At 40.9% G+C, this 17,585-nt stretch overlaps 2 protein-coding genes across 3 annotated transcripts in view; one reads left to right on the forward strand and one right to left on the reverse strand.

Moving 5' to 3' along the window:
- The window catches only part of RPGR (retinitis pigmentosa GTPase regulator), a 267,450-nt gene that overhangs the window by 91,937 nt on the left and 157,928 nt on the right, over positions 1-17,585 (reverse strand). The window lies entirely within an intron of this gene.
- OTC (ornithine transcarbamylase) overlaps positions 1-17,585 on the forward strand; it is a 57,541-nt gene that overhangs the window by 1,890 nt on the left and 38,066 nt on the right. Inside the window, exons 2-3 of the mRNA XM_027091335.1 lie at positions 6,199-6,337; positions 7,805-7,886. Coding sequence (XP_026947136.1) covers positions 6,199-6,337; positions 7,805-7,886 — 221 coding nt within the window. The remainder of the gene's footprint in view (positions 1-6,198; positions 6,338-7,804; positions 7,887-17,585) is intronic.

Raw genomic sequence — 17,585 nt, forward strand, 5'->3', positions numbered from 1 at the left:
CTCAGAAGCCAGAACAACATTGTAAATGATATTGTAAAGTTGGGACCTCAGAGCCACAGAATAATGCCTTCTCCTATTTTACGGATAAGGTAAATGAGGCCCAGAGAGATTACGGGGTTTACTAGTTAGTGCCAGAGTTAGACTATATAAACCAAGCATCTGGAGGAAAGCTCAGGTTTAGAGTCTAAAGAACTGGGTTCAAGGCCTGGCACTACCACTCGCTGGCTATATAACCTTGAGCAAGTCACTAAACTTTTCTGTGATGTTGCTTCACTTATAAAATGGGAGAAAGAGTAATACCTGTTCTGCCTACATCACAGGGTGCTTCAATCATTTATTTAATAAACACTTATTGAGCACCTACTTCGTGCCACGCCCTAAGCAAGGTGTTGGAGATACGGTGGTAAATAAGGTAAATAAGTTATTTCATTCCAGACACATGAAATCACAGTCTAGCAATAATCAGTGAGATAATGTGTGTGAAAACTGTCAAGTGACAGGCAAATGTTCATTACTTTATCATTCCATCCCGCTGAGTTACATCAGATGAAAGTGCGATGAAATTTCATTCCACGGTTTTTAACAAAGACTCATCACTGAGCTGGAAATAATCAACTGAATGAATGACCAAAGCTTGGAGCTTAAACTTACACTCCTCTTTGAAAATCACAGTGATGACTGATTTTTTTTTTTTACCATTATTACAGGCTAAATTTTTGCAAGTAAAAACCTCTTCCAAATATTTAGGCATTTTGGGGCATTTACTAAGATTCTATTTTCTCTATCCACTAGCTAGACTATGATTCTGAAAATCCCGGCTAGCCATCTCCCACAGTGAATGGGGACTGAGGCAAAAGTATGGCTAAATCAGCCCAAATCCATACCTGCTATTTGAAAATATGAAAGCCTCAAATCACTCATGTCATTAGAAACTACAGAGCATGAGTCTCTATTGAAAAATGGCATAACACTGAAATGGTGTCCTCTTCAGGTGGCGTGAGTATTTTTCTTTCCTGCTCTTTTTGTTAGCCACCCTACCTGCCAGCTAGATGATTTCAGAATTGCTGATCTCCAATAAGACCTATAATCTTTGACGACCCCTTAACAATAGAGAAAATCTCCCCATTATCTCTGCCTGTATGGTACTTTTACTTTGATTTTCAGCTTTCTGCAGAGATTCGGGTTCTTCTGCATCCCCCCACTCCCCCATTCTCCCCTCCCCACCCCTGTCTCTCTTGGGAAAGGCGGAGGGCGCTTGTTACATACCATGTGAGTGTAGCGCTAGAGAGTAGTAGGAAATATGTGGTTAGGGTTTGGCAGTGCCACAAAATAGGGACCGCACAGTTTTGAAGCGAGCAGCCGTATCACATGGGCATGATAAAATGACTGCTCAAGTGAGGCTGCAGCCATCTACACAGGCTCCCGGATCAATCATTTTTAGTCAGTAATTTTTTCTTTTCTTTCTTTTCTTTTTTTTTTTTTTTTTACAAAATCAATAGGATCAGACACCAAGACTGCCGAGAACACCCAATCCATAGGCTTTTCATCTCACAAACAAGGCTCTAGAGCCTGGCTGTGTTTGGATAATAGACAGTGTCCTATGACTTGTTCCTATTAAGGAAACCACTTATAGCTTTTAAAGAAACCACTAAAATAATATCTTTCTTTATCAGAGAAGACCAACTTGTAAGTGCAGTTCAATTTCATCTCACAAAGAGCAATTTCTTCAGAGAATATTGAGCTAAGCCACCCAGTTCTGTGGAGGTTATGCATTGGAGCTGCAGGTGACTGGTTTTCAGGTATTTCATTCCAGGCCTCTCTAAGGGCTTACAGAACTCATTAAGTTCCCTTCATCCCACACACGTGCCGATCTATACATACGTGGACATGCAGACGAAGCAATTACAGGCCATCCACGCTCTTGTGTAGAGGAGAGAAAACAGTCCTCTTTGATTATTCACATTTTCCATCATAATTGAAAATGAGCGCCTTTTAAAAAACATATTTCTTGGGGCTTCCCTGGCGGCACAGTGGTTAAGAATCCACCTGTCAATGCAGGGGACATGGGTTCGAGCCCTGGTCTGGGAAGATCCCACATACCGCGGAGCAACTAAGCCCGTGCGCCACAACTACTGAGCCTGCGCTCTAGAGCCCGCAAGCCACAACTAGTGAAGCCCGCGTGGCACAACTACTGAAGCCTGCCCGCCTAGAGCCCATGCTCCGCAACAAGAGAAGCCACTGCAATGAGAAGCCCGCGCACTGCAACGAAGAGTAGCCCCCGTTCACCGCAACTAGAGAAAGCCTGTGCGCAGCAATGAAGACCCAATGCAGCCAAAAATAAATTAATTAAAACAAAACAACAACAACAACAAAACATATTTCTTCACTTCAGAAAATTATACAAGGCATGAGACCAGGAATGGAATGGGGTCATTATGTTTCCCTTGGCCAACAGCAGAATTGGGGTTTTATTTCTAGTTTGTTATTTTTAGTAATTTAATAATTTAACTAAGATAAAAGAAGTAGAGGCGGCCACAGTTTTTCGACAGTTTCGCGTTTCCAGCCCTTTAATAGTAGGTCTGCACGAATCCTCATCCCACTCTTCAATTTTCAGATGAGGGCAAAGTTTTACAGTTTTAGAATACTGACTATCTAAGGTATCTTAGAAACCATCTAGTCACCCAGTTATCAATAGTAATTTATACCACATATGAGCATGTGGCAACAGTGACAAATGTTGCAGGTATATTTTTATTAATAAATTATTATTATTGTTAATAATAGAGAAATTTGGAAATGATTTGTGCTTTTATTTTCCAAATCAATAGGATCATATTCAAGTGTTTTGTGAAAAGAGGGTCACTCTCCCTGCCTTGTGTTGCAATATACCTTTCTGAGATGGAAAGAAAGGGATGAAATTAAATTTAGGCCACTGAGAATTCAGATGGCTCCAGTATGGCCTGTGGGAAATCTTGTATTTATGAACTTCATGAGCGTTGTGGAAGTCAAAGACATGAAGGATCATTGATTTGTAGTTCATTTTCTTACTTTTTCAGATGAGGAATTAATGCCAAAAATGGAAAATGATCTTCCCAAGGTCATGGTTGAACTAGGACTCGAATTTGAATATTTAAAACCACTGCTCTTTTCATTCCACTGCTTTGATGACTTCGATCCTTCCAAATTGATCAAATTGGCCAATCTCCCCTTGTTCAGTATCCCCCCATCCTCTCCCCCACCTTGTTTAAAAGATACAGCCAAAATCTCAGTAAAGACGAAAAAAACACCAAGAAAATATGCCTTTTGTATCAGTCTGCAATGTTAAAGAAACACCAAAATCTCTGCCATAAGGCCCACTGGCCCTCTCTTATGCCTCCAGAAGCTAAAGTCTTTATCGCAAACTCTCCATGGGGATCAAAATATCATTTAACACTGAATTTTTTCCTACTCTGGCAAAGTCAGTTTCTGACTGACCACATTTTACTCGAATTAAGCACTTTCTCTTCCAACAAAATACAATTATACAAGGGAACACATCCAGGTTGCCCCCGCTACTCCAAACAATTTACTAGAGTTGGAAAATGCAGACTGTAGCAATGAAAGGTTTCATTCTGCCAATAGAGAATACTCTTCCATTTTCTAGCTAGGAAGATATTTGGGTGAAGCTAACACAAGGGTTTACTATTACCTTGGCCTAACTTCTTAGCATTCAGTGGTTTGGGGTGAAGAAATCTCTGTAATTATTTTTTCAAGGGATAAAATTAATGTAACAAACGAGTTGCCTTTTTCAAAAGCTCTGCTATAACAGACTGCCATGACAGTTTTGACAGAAAATCTGTATGTGGTTCCCATTGTTTTCTCCAATATTGTATTCTCCCCGTTATGTGTTGGCTGAAGAATGAGAATGTGGTTTAGGTCTGGTTTACCAAGGAGACACACTTGAGTACAAAGAGACCAAGCATTTTATGGGAACACTAAAATAGTGATTCTGGCCTTGGTCTGGCTCATGAACTAGAGTAGGCTGCTTCCAACTGAAGCACTGGGTCTCTGTGAGAACTTAATAGCCCTTTAGGCCAGCGGTTTTACCTAGCTAACTCGCGTGTGAGTTTATCACCAGAAAGCAAGAAATGCTTGATACGGACAGGAAAAAAGGGGTCTGTGGAGGAGGCATTTCAACATGGTACAATTGTGGAGGCTTTTTACTTTTCTCTAATTTTTAAGTAGCTTAGGAAAGAGGTGTGGCAACTCTATTTTGGAGCAGAGGGGAGGAGACAGTAAACAGGATAGGAATTTAAACTGGAACCATTGTGTTTGCTTTCCTTCCAGTGATAAATTTTCCTGGTTAGCTCTTGATATCTATGAAAAACAACTCTTTTTCCCAAGACAACATTTCCTGCCCCGCCTCCTGGACAGAATTGAGAAAGGCGGTGGCTGCTCTAATGATTTTTCAATGATGTAAACAGTACGACCCCCTTCACCAGGTGAGATACAGTTTTTAAAAAAATTTCCAGTTAATTACTCCAACTCTCACAGGCTAGTATGACAGATTTACAAGATCTACCTTTCCACTCTTTTTGTCCCCAAGAACCCAGGGGACTTACTCTGTCCAAAAGGGGTTCATGGAAAGAGGTAACCAAAATATTGGTATAGTTCATTATTAATGTACTTCGGATTTGGCCCTCATAGTGCTATGGGCAAAAACTTATCCCACCAGGTCCTCTCACCAGTTTTCCAGGTTTTTGCACTTGACACAGGCTGCTAGGCATAGGATCCAAGGTTATAATGCTTTTGTTTCACATGCATATGTCCAACCATTGTTCCTAGTAGTGCAAATACAATACTGGAGTGGTTGAGCCCTAGAGGATTTCAGCTTTAGCAACATACTAGACCACAGTCAAGTCTCCTCCATGACTCTTAGGTCTTGTGTCCAGCCTAGGCCACAGGCCATACTTGCTCTTGCCTCAACGTTAATTCTGTTTGGGGGGGCTCTCGGTATCTTTTTTGTCTTCAGACTTTAGTCATGGCATTGAAAATCCATCATGGTGGATCTCTCTAAATTTATTCTCAGAAATCTGCTGAATTTCTTTGTAAAAAAATTTTATTTATTTATTTTATTTTTGGCTGCATTGGGTCCTCGTTGCTGGGCACAGGCTTTTCTCTAGTTGCGGCGAACGGAGGCTACTCTTCGTTGCGGTGCATGGGCTTCTCATTGTGGTGGCTTCTCTTGTTGTGGAGCATGGGCTCTAGGTGCGCGGGCTTCAGTAGTTGTGGCACGAGGGTTCAGTAATTGTGGTGCGCGGGCTCAGTAGTTGTGGAGCACAGGCTCAGTAGCTGTGGCTCGCGGGCTCTAGAGCGCAGGCTCAGTAGTTGTGGTGTACGGGCTTAGTTGCTCCGCGGCATGTGGGATCTTCCTGGACCAGGGCTCGAACCCATGTCCCCTGCACTGGCAGGTGGAATTTTAACCACTGTGCCACCAGGGAAGCCCTGCAGTACATTTCTTAAAGTTAAAAAAAAATCATTGTTATTATTACACATGCTTTTACTGAGACTCTTTGAGGGAATAAAATAAGCAGAGGACTTTTTTCCCCCTAAAAGTTAATAGAAAAGCCACAGGGTCCATTGTATCTGACCAGGGACAATAAAGAACAAATCTTCAAGAATAGATCTGAAGGGCAGTAGAGGGAAAAGAATGAAATTGTTTTCTATTATATGTACATAACAAATTCTGTTTGTACCACTGAATGATTTCAATGATAATAGCTAAAATTTATCAAATACTTATTATATGCCAGACACTGTCTGATTTCCATGTATTAAATCATTTCATCCTTACAACAACCCTATAAGATTATTATACTCATTTTCTAGGTGAGAAATTTAGGTGCAGAGAGAGTTTAGGTAACTTGCCTAACTAATACGTAACAAAGCCACTCATATGGTTATTTCCAGCAGAGAAGAATTCAGCCTCTTTCCTCAAATTTTTCTTTTCTCTCAACATTCAGGATGCTGGCTATCTAAAATGTAAACCACAGCCATACCAATTTTAAGGCATTAGCACTTTGCAGAGACACATGAGGCTACACATTTGCAATGTTGCTATGTGTTTGCTATGTTTTGTGTCAAGAATTCAACAATGAATTACCATAGGACATAGATTTTGTTTTCTTAACTGTATAGTTCTCTTTTTCTTTTTTGTAGATGTGGACAACCACTACAAAATAAAGTACAGCTAAAGGGTCGTGACCTCCTCACTCTAAAGAACTTTACAGGAGAAGAAATTAAGTATATGTTATGGCTATCAGCAGATCTGAAATACAGGATAAAACAGAAAGGAGAGGTATGTAGCATTTCCACATTACCTTCCACTGCTACCAATCAGCCTTTTTAATGACAGCCTTTCCAGAGAAAGAGGGAAAAGAAAATACATTAAAATTCCTAAACAGTAGCTAAGTAATGAAACTACACAGGCAAGGTAATTGATTATCACTGAGTGTAGAGGCATATAAAAAGCATAAAAATCAGTTATTCAATGACAATTCATTGCATTTCTTTCATGTGGAATGTTGAAAGTCATTATTAACTGAATCAGAACCTAAGGAATCATTTCTCTGGAAGGATTTTAGTTTTATACCTTTTTTCTTTTCTCTGTGTGTTTTCTATCAAATGAAAAATAAGGATGATACATTTTTTCTAGCAACAAATTTCAATTGTGGATGAATATCAGATATATCATCATTAGGATAATTTTAAAAAATTCAGGATGATGTGACAGTGTTAAAAAATTTAGATTAGCAAATAAACAATTGAATGGTAACCAAGTGGGAGAAGAGATGGGATATGGTGCCTTGCGGGAAGCATTATTCTGCATTTTAAGCAATTTATGTTTGAAACACGCTTAATTAATGCAGCAGCTTCATTTAGACTGCTTAATTGTGAAAGTGTTTTCGTATTCCAAGCTTGTTCAGAAGCATTTGAAAGAGCTGGTTTCAGGTTGAGAAAGTTTTACACAACCTTGATTTTCTTATCTAGTTCACTAGCTCTCCAAGTTCCTAAGAACGAACTGAAAATAGGAGTGACTCCAACCGCTATGGGTTCCTATAGAAGACCTTGAAATAAGGAGAAAATGTCCCCCAAGATCCCAGGCTTTTTGTTCTTCACACCTCGTGGTGAGGAAGGTTAGCTGGCAGGAATGTGTTTGTTGTAGAACTCATCCTACTGGGAAGTCCATCTACAGAAGAGAAAGGAGGTAGAGCTCCACCCCACACCCAAACTCTCCAGATTGTTTCCACATGACTTCTAGGAACAAAGTCTTTGCACTCTCACAAGGATGCGTGATGAAAGTGTAGCTGAAACTCTGGAGTTTCATCTTTAGGAGTCTGAGTACCCCACGTTGCGACAGAGAAGCACATTCCTAGCTGAGAAAACACTTCTGAACCAAGCATCTTCAAGGGCATTGAACACTGGTAGAGGTTTTCACGGATTTAAGTAAGAAGATGGCTCCAGTATGAAATATTAATAAACTTTGGAACAAATGTTCAGGTTGAACCCAGAGCAACTAATACTACTTTCTCATTACGTGTCAGTAAGCTGTGGGAGTTCCTGCTCCCTTCCCCCATTTGTATACAACATGAAAAAAAACACTTTAAATTCACTGTTTAAATAACATCTGAACACTTGTTTGGGAACAGTGTTAATTATTCTACGTTTTCTGATAATGTAAAGAATAAGTTTTGAAACGTAATCCTTGCTATTGGATATAAAATGTATATTTCATTTTAATTGTATTCTTGTCCTTGACTTTCAGTATTTGCCTTTACTGCAAGGAAAGTCCTTAGGCATGATTTTTGAAAAAAGAAGTACTCGAACAAGATTGTCCACAGAAACAGGTGAGTCCGTAGACAAACTTGGACTTGTGTTGAAGAGGGGGCCAGAGGGTGAGGACCTGGGAGGAGTAGCCCAGTGGGGGCATTTGTTTGTCTCTTTGGCAACAACAAAGGGCAAACATTGTCACTGAGAATGGGTAGTGCAAGCCTCTGCATGCTCTTCCCAATTCTCATAGAAGCTGCAAGCAGAAGGCTGAGTCTCATCTGTAGGGATTCCATGAGGACTTGGGCAGAAGTCCCAAATAATTCTTCATGTTCAGTACAGAATGTCAGTGGGCATAAATTCTCAGGCCTCCAACTCATGTCAGCAAGAAATGTGTATTTTTCTAACATGTAAAGAACTTTTCCTTGTTTGTATCAATTTTGCTGGATGATGGAAACAATCTCTGCAACGCTAGGCAATCCTCAGTTGTTTAAAAAGTGTTTACTGTGTCAGTTTAGGGTCTCTTCCCCTTTTCCCCACAGTCATGGTTAAGTCCTGGAGAGTATCTCAATGTCCAGGCATCTAAGAGCTATGGGGATCTGGTCACTGGTCATCAGGACATCATCATCACATGGCTATGCTGAAATCTGCGGAGACTTCTGAACCTTGGACCAGACCTATTTGACCGTGACTGGCTCCCATTTACTGTGGAGTTTGCTTTACTCTGATCACAGGATCTGAGCTATCTCTTGGTTTGGCTCTCTCAACCTCTTGGCGGCTCTGCACGCCACAGTGGGCACAGAGATATTGCAAGGCTCTCTCTACTCTATCGTTCCTTCCTCTTTCTGGGTGCTAGGCAGTTCTAGAACATTTGCTCCCTCCTAGAACGCTGTCTTAAAAGCAAGACACAGGTGATCTCAGCTCTGGGGTTCCCCAAACTCATCTGAAATTTCCATCATGCTCCCCACCCTTCAGTCCTTGGCTTGGGGGACCGACAGCAGGGTACAGTGTCAAAAGTCTATTTCTGTTGCTTCTTCGCTCTTGCAGCTTTTCTTCCCCTTCCAGTTCCCCCGTGATAAAGCAAGAGGAAAAACTGGCTCTGACTATCCACGTATTCTTTCAAGTCTGTTGTTTGTGCCTGAAATCCTAAGCTGTTGAAACTCAAAATTTCTTTTTTCTCAAACTATGATCTCTGTAATGAGTTTCAAAAAGTCTGTTTTGAAACTCATAAGCCATACATCACCTCTTGTTTCTCTCTGCATTTCTGCTCCCTCAGACCTCCCTTGAATCAATAATATGACTGCCCAAATGAGCAAATGGATAGGACTGAGGAAAAGGTACCACAAACAAAAACATGTTGGTTGATCCTTTGCATATCTTATCCTACTTACAAGCATCAGAGCTTTCTAGGGTTCAGAAGCAAACAACTACTTCATGCAATTCTTGCCTTGTAATGATCAGCAATGAGGTGCCTCAAATGCATAACAAAATGGAGTTTAGAGTGATCAAGTGACTTGCTAAGTTCATGCAATTAATACAAATTGGCACCAGGATTCAGATCTCATGTTTACTGTTCTTACTAATGCACTCCCCTTGCCCTTTGAGAGAAGGAAGGAGGAAGAAAGGAAACATATAAGGTGTCATCTAATCTTTAAAGTCCTAGGAAGAAAACTGCTGAGAACATTTTGCTCTTTAAAGCTGGGTTCTTTAAAAGGTCACAATGACATTGACGTTTAGTAAAGGAAAAATGAATATTGCATAAGCCAGTCAGTAATTCTGAAATTCTGCTCCTTTTCAACATTGGTTATCATCTTTTAAAATCATTAGTACTTAAGAGAGGTGTTCTTTTTTGAAGTCATCAAAAGAATCGATTAATATGGACTTCCCTGGTGGCGCAGTGGTTGAGGGTCCGCCTGCTGATGCAGGGGACACGGGTTCGTGCCCCGGTCCAGGAAGATCCCACATGCCGCGGAGTGACTGGGCCCGTGAGCCATGGCCGCTGAGACTGCGCGTCCGGAGCCTGTGCTCCGCAACGGGAGAGACCACAACAGTGAGAGGCCCACGTAACGCAAAAAAAAAAAAAAAAAAGAATCGATTAATATATAGAAATTTCTCAATTTTAAGTTTCTTTCAGATTATTTTTTCTTGGTTCTTAGTGTTGTCTACCACGTTTCTCTGTTCAAATGTTATTTTCGATTTAAATACCCCTGAATAAGTGATCAGTTTTACCATGCACATATCACGTGGTAGTTAAGCTACTAATAAAACCAAGAGTGAAGATTTAATAAGCTTTTGGGTACAGACCCTGTGCTAAGTGCTCTACATTAATTACAGGGATTATCTCACTTAGTCCTCATGACAACTCCATGAGGGTGAGACCACTGAGGAAAACAGGCTGAAATAGGTTCAGCAAAAGGCCCACAGACATATAGCTAATAAATGGCAGACCCAGGATTAGAAGCTATTATTAAATGTATTTTTAAGTGTCTAATTTAATTCAGACATTTATTAGTCATGTTTTATTCCAATAAAGCTGTTTCTACAGGTCGCATTAAGCGTTTTGTTAAATGATGGTTTTCTATAGAGAAATGCTCTGGGACTTCCTTGGCGGTCCAGTGGTTAAGACTCCACGCTTCCACTGCAGGGGGCACAGGTCTGATCCCTGGTCGGGGGACTAAGATGCTGCATGCCGTGCGGCAAGGCCAAAAAAAAAAATGCTCTGAAATCTGCACAAAATTACAAACTATAACAAATATATGAGAAAAGGAACATATGACCATAAAAAGTTATGGTTCACAGAATATTCATCACTATCCTCAATAAATACCCATGGGTCTCACTGCATATGGCATCCTGCCAAACTCAACAGTAGGAGAATCAGTCAGAGTAAGCAGCTGATTTAAATGCGTACAGAAATGGTAAACCTCAACCCCCAACACGGCAGAGCATTTCTACTGTGTACATGTGCATCTTAATGGTTGTCGGTTAACACAATTTTTCATCAAAACCTGTTACCTTGGTATTTAGAATGAAAACAGGATGTAATTAAAACTGTCAATTGCTACCCCAGATTTGTGTCAGCCTCTGGGATGGGGTGATCCTCAGAGGACAGTCCTTGAGGCTTCCATCCCAGGCCTGAGTTGCAAAGATACAGCAGCATTTATACTTATCTCGGGGGACAAAATAAAATTCTCCACCCAATAAAATAGATAACTAATAAGAATCTACTGTATAGCATGGGGAACTCTACTCAATACTCTGTAATGACCTATATGGGAAAAGAATCTAAAATATGTATAGGTATAACTGATACACTTTGCTTTTTGCAGAAACTAATGCAGCAGTGTAAATCACCTATACTCCAATAAAAATTAATTAAAAAAATTCTTCACCCAAATCAAGCCATATTAATTGCCCATGTAATATTTTTATTAAAATGTAAGACACCTAGAGAAAAGTGTGCAAATCATTAAGTGTCCAGTTCAATGAATTATTACAGTAAACACATCCTTGTAACTAATACCCAGATAGAGAAATAGGATGTGAATAGCACCCAGAAGCCCTCCCTTGTATCTTCTTCCAGTTGCTACTCCCCCCGCCCAACCCCTGCTCCGCCCCCAAAGGGTAACCATTATCCTGGCTTCTAACCTCACAGATTAGTTCTGCTGTTTTTGAACTTTATAGAAATGGAGTCATTCAGCATATGCTCTTTTGTGTCTGGCTTCTTTTGCTCAGCACTATGTTTGGGAGCTGTATCGACGTTGCTGTGTGTGTAGTTGTAGCTTATTCATTCCTCACCCACTCTTTGTGTATGCCTGCCTGCCAAACTGTACAATTCTCCTGTGTGTCTACTGATGACTATACTCTTTTATTGCAAATTAATTGAGCAGATAGGTGGATACATTTATTAATCTTGGTAAGTGCGGCAGCTGATGGAAAAATGCACAGGGCATCCTACGAGATGGTTCTTTTCATTATTTAACACTGGTATTTGACTTTCAAGGTGAAATGGAAACTCGTGCTTTCCAAGCTGTTTCAAATTCATCATCTTTACAGAGGTGGCAATATAAAAAACGTGATACTATGCTGCAGGAATGAAAGCGAAGCACAGAGAGGTTAATAGCTGCCTTAGTTCTACCAGCAAGAGCTCTCAGAGCCTTTACATTTCCAGAGCGTGAATTCTATTTATAACCCTTCCTCCAAAGCTTGCAGAGATCTGTGAGGAAAAGAAACAGTAAAATAAGATGTACTTTTATTTTCCCAGACAGAAATTATGATATTAACAGGTGAAATCTTTGTTCAAAAATATCTGATGTGTACGCATAAACGAGTGAAACAGATAAAAACAAACTCCTCTGGATGAAGAGTGAAGAGAGAGTAGAGACCCGTCCAGCTGTCCTCCTTTCCTCAGCAATGGCAGCTCCTGGTGGCTTCTCAGAACCTCTGACACCTTCCAGAACCACTTAATGCCATCCATGTCTGATGAACTGGTGAATGCTTGACCTGTACTTTTGGACTGGGGTCTGAGGCTTCTTTTCGATCGGTGACCAAAAATTGCAGAGGCAATTCCTTCTTAGAAGCAATGTCCTCCCGTTTAATCTTCTTCAAGAACTGCTGAAGGCTTTGTCGACTGAAAAAAATTGCACAACCTAAAAGTTGAGAATTATGTTTTATTCGGTGGACTTGCTGAGGACTTAAGCCTGGAAGGCAGCCTCTCAGGTAGCTCTGAGGGACTGTTCTGAAGAGGTGAGGGAGGAACCAGGATATACAGGGGTGTTTGCAACAAAATCCAGGTCGTCGGAACATCAAAAAATTACCGTTAATGAAAGAAAACCAGACATCTCAAGTTACTGAATTTAGCACTTTTTTATGTATGGGAAGAAGCAAGAATCTGGGCTCATGGAAATCATTCCTTTGATATGCACCTTAATTATCTAGGGCCAGTATCCCATTCTTTCCCATCCTGAGTCCCCTCAGGGTGCACTGCTGGGGTAGCTGTAGTGACTGAGGGCTTGGCAGTGGGCAGCCCTTTTGTCTCCATTGGGAGTTCCCTCACGACTCACCCTCGGGGCGGTGGTAGTGGCTGATAATAGCCCACAGCATCATTTGTGTGCTGACAGGGCAACATTCTTCATTCACAGCTTCCACTCCTATTTCTTAACACTTTCTGTAACCTCTCTTCCTATCCCTACCTCATAAGTCCAGGCTTGACGGGAATCTTCGTTATAGCACAAAGAGAAAAATGAAAAGGCAACAAACAAATCCTGGGTTGTCACAGCAAAATGACTTCTAGTCAAAGTAAGAGTATGACTTCAAGCAGACTTGCCAGGAGGCCTTAAACTTCCTCTGAAATCTTCCTCCACAGTCCCCAACCCTCAATGGCATTCATCCCTGTGCCAGGCACATCGTAGGTGCACCGTAAATACTTTCTTGATGAATGTGCAGTATTCATTTTTGTTTAGGTGACTTTCCCTGTTTAGAAATAGATTAAGGGCTCAAGAGTGATTAGTGATTATAATCGTCACTAAATCGCATTAGCTCACTTCACACGTAATAGAAAATTCCATTAACAAAATTAGGAGATGTTTGCAAGTGAAAAGAACGGGTCCTCTCTCCAGAGTCAAAATCCTTCCTGCATTTGTTCAGTAAGTATTTGTTGAATACTTACTATGTACCAGTATTTATTCTAGGTTCCTGAGATTGATATATCAGTGAAAAAAAGAGAGGTAAATCCCTGCCTTCATGAAGCTGACATTCTAGTTGGTACACAGACGAAAAACAATAGACATAATACATTTTAAGTGGATGATATATCACGTTGGAAGGTGATAAGCGCTCTCGGCAAGGAGAAGACTGCCTGGAAGTGAGGGAGAAACATGTACTCCATTATTTGGACTTTGCCTTTTACTCTGAGTACAATAGGGAAATCTTTGGAGGGTTTTGAACAGAGGAGGAATGTGACCTAACCTGCATTTTAAATGGATCTCTCTGACTGCTCTGTTGAAAATAAACTTCGGGGCTGGGGGTGCAGATGAGATAGAAGCAGGGAAAGCTGTCAGTAGGTTGCTATAGTACATAGAGGCTGGGGCCAGGGTGGTGGCAGAGGAAGGGGTAGGAGGGCCAGATTCGGGATATGTTTCCAAGGGAGAGCCAACAAGATTCCTGATGTATCAGGTAAGAGAGAGGCATCAAGGACGACTTCAAGGTTTCTGTCTGAGCAACTGTGGGCAGGATGGAGCAGGATAGAGCAGGTCAGGCAGGATGGAGGGGAAAATCAAGAGTTCAGTTTTGGAAGTATTGAGTTTGAGATGTCTTTTAGACACACAAGCAAAGATGTTGAAGAGGCAGCTGGGTATTAGTTTGGAGTAGGGGAATGAAATTTGACCTAGAATACTTGGGAGTCATCAGCATACAGATGGTATTTAAGGCTATGGGACCAGATACAATTATAAAGGAAATAAGTGTAGACGGAGAGAAGAGGACCAAGGACTAGCCCTGGGGAACATCGACATTAAGAGGTAAAGGAAAAGAGAAAGAACCAGCAATGGCGATTGAGAAGAAGCAACTACCAAGGTAGACGTAAAAGCAAGAGTGTGTGGTGTCCTGGATGGTGTGCGAAGAAAGTTTATCAAGGACAAGGCGGTGAACAACTTTGTTAATTGCTCCAAGGTCAAGAAAAATAAGAACTGAAATGGCCACTAGATGTAGCAATGTGAAAGTCATTGGTAACCTTGGTGAGGGGAGTTTTGGTGCCATGTTGGGGGGCCAAAGACTTATGGGAATAGATTTGAAGAAAATGAGACGAGGAACTGGAGAGAGAAAGAAAAAACAAGAGTTTGGCTGCAAAGAGAGCAAAGAATTAAATGGATACCTGGCAAGGGAAATAAGGACAAGAGAAAGTTTGCATTTTTAAAATTAATGAGTGAAAAAATTAGAATAGCCTATTCACAATACAGGTAATGTAAGAGAGAAAGGGAAGAGTTGGTAGAGCAACATTCTTGAGTAGGTGAGGGGGCATGGCTTCTAGTTCATACATGGGGTATGGAAAGTTCATCTATGCTGAACAGGAAGGGAAGCAGAACATATGGGTACAGATGCTGACAAGTATGGAAATGGGGTGATGGAATCTGGAAGTTCTCTGTTACCATTTTTTTCATTGAGGTGGGAAGTAAGGTTATCAACTGAGTGCTGGCTCTACTTTCAAAATATATCAAGAATACAATCATTTTCTCATTGCTTCAGTGGTTACTATGCTGGTCCAAGCTATCGATTCTCAGCCAGATTTTTGCAAGTGTCCTGACTGGTCTCCCTGCTCCTGCCCTTGCCCCACTATGGATGTTCTATTAAAACATATGTCCAATCATGTCATCCTCTGCTCCAACCCTCTGATGGCTTCCCGTCTCACTCAGACAAAAGTCAAAGCTGTCGCTTCCTCCCCACCTTCCTTCTGCAGCCTCACCAACTATCACTCTCCTCCTCACACACTCTATACCTTCCACACTAACTTCGTTGTTGTGCCGTGAATCCACCAGTCATGACCCTTCCTCAGGCCCTCAAGACATGCTCTTCCCACTGTCTTGTATGTTTCAATGCGGCTTCCTTGACCACGTTAAAATGATAACTCCTATTCCTTACGTTGCCTATCCTCCCTCCCTGCTCTATTTTTTATGTAGCACTTGTCAACATCTAACATACAAGATATTTAATTTACTCATTCAGTTTATTATCTATCTCTCCCCCATTAGAATGAAAGTTCCAGGTAGGCAGGGACTTGTACCTTGTTGTTTACAATGCTTTTCACAGTGCCTAGAACGGCACCAGGCACATACTTTTAGAATGAATGAATAAATTTTAGAACCATGCCATGAGGCTAGGACCTGTTGTGGTCACTCCACAGAGACAAGATGTGCCTCCCACCAAAATTTGGTTTGATTGTTGACAGTGAGGATAACATACTTGCACCAAGAGGGTATGAAAAGGTTTACTATTCATATAACGTGGCTTTCTGGGGAGAGTAGGGCTAGCTCCAAAATTGGTCCCAAAGTGGCATTAGAGAGCAGGAAAATTATATGGCTTGTGCTTTTACTGTGGTTGTGGGGTGAGGCTGGGGTGAAGATGCCCGTGCACAGGGCGGGAGGAGAAGGGAGAGTGATGGTGGGCAGCAATCAAACATCATAAATTGAGTCAGATTCTTTATTACAAGGCCCATAGCAAGTAGGACTGTTTGTGTGTTTCATATTCTCTCACTCTACCTGGGATGTAGCACATCAGATCTGCAAGGGATCTTAGGGCTCTAGGCAAACTGCTTGATTTTCAGATGAAGACTGAATCTAGTTCCACTATGTTGTCCTGCGTCTGTAGATCCCAATGTAAGTTGGCTTAGGGGCTGGCTCTCCTAGGAGAAAGCTCTAGGTTCTTAAAAACAATCTTGAACAAGTTTTTAGACTCTTTGACTCTCAAAACTCCTGTCTATAAAATTCTTATAATAATATCTAATATGCTCTTTGTCAGAGTGAAGGATTCAGTGGAAGAAAGTTTCTGAACTGCCATCACCTGGTAGTGCTCTGTGACTAGTCATCGCTAGAGTCAGAGCGTAGTGACCTGTAGCTAAAAAACCATTTGGTCGGGGCATTTATAAGAGAATACTTTTAAGTATGAAATAGGTAGAATATAATTATTTTTTAAATGTAGTAACAGAAATGAGAACAATTGTTTTGTCGTGGATTTTTTGTTATTGTTTTACTTAGGAAAGTTTTCAAATGAACAGAAAGTAGAAAGATTAGCATAATGAGCACCCCAATACCCCTTACATCAATCAACTGTTAATATGTTGCCTTCTTCGATTTATCTGTTCATTTTTCTTAGTGAAATTTTTTTTTTTTTGGCCACGCAGCATGGCATGCGGGATCTTAGTTCCCCAACCAGGGATCGAACCCGTGCCCCCTGCAGTGGAAGCATGGAGTCTTAATCACTGGACTGCCAGAGAAGTCCCAGTTAGTGAAAATACTTTAAATTAAATTAAAGCTACAATGAAATTTTACCTCAAAATATATCAGTATGCATATTTCAAATAAATAAGAATATTTTCTGTATAGCTACAATATCATTATCATACCTAATAAAAATGGTTTGTTAATATCACCTATCCACATTCAAATTGCATTAAGGTTTCAGTGGGCTGTTTCATGAGACTTTGGGTCAAATTCCCCTTCATGAGTCTAAAACTCTTTGTCCCCCAACTCACCATGAGATTAATGATTTCCTCCTTTCTCATGGGAAACAAGTAGGATTAGAAAATTGTGACTGTTGCATATTTTCCAAAAGACAAAGTAGGTATATTACAATAAGGAGGAAAAAAGTAATGTTTGCAAAATTCCTCAGGCACGTCTCTATCTTGTAATTATACTTATTTGCCTTTACATTGTATATCTAAGAAAGCCTGCCTATTGAACCTGTCTCAAATGAGAAAGTAAAGTTCTGATTGGATGTCACCATTTCCCATAATTTTGCCTCAGGGCATGTGGTAAAAGGGCTCTCCTTGTTACCACAGAGTTTAGCTATGGCTTGGGGCAGGCCTCTCTCTGTGTCATCCTCCCCAGACCCATGGAATGTGCTATGAGGGTGGGGAAGGAGCCATCCTCATCTGCTCAGATGTCTGCAATAATCTCACATCCCATGGAGGGCTGAAAAGTGGTGAGGGCAGTATGTGAGTGGTACTTAGCCCTGTCTTGGTTGGAGGATAAATACAGCAGTTGAATGACCTTCTGATCTTGCTGACT

This window comes from Aethalodelphis obliquidens, unplaced genomic scaffold (genome assembly GCF_003676395.1).
Source record: "Aethalodelphis obliquidens isolate GAN/ISIS:26980383/991018 unplaced genomic scaffold, ASM367639v1 scaffold71, whole genome shotgun sequence".
In the NCBI taxonomy this organism is placed as follows: Eukaryota; Metazoa; Chordata; class Mammalia; order Artiodactyla; family Delphinidae; genus Aethalodelphis; species Aethalodelphis obliquidens.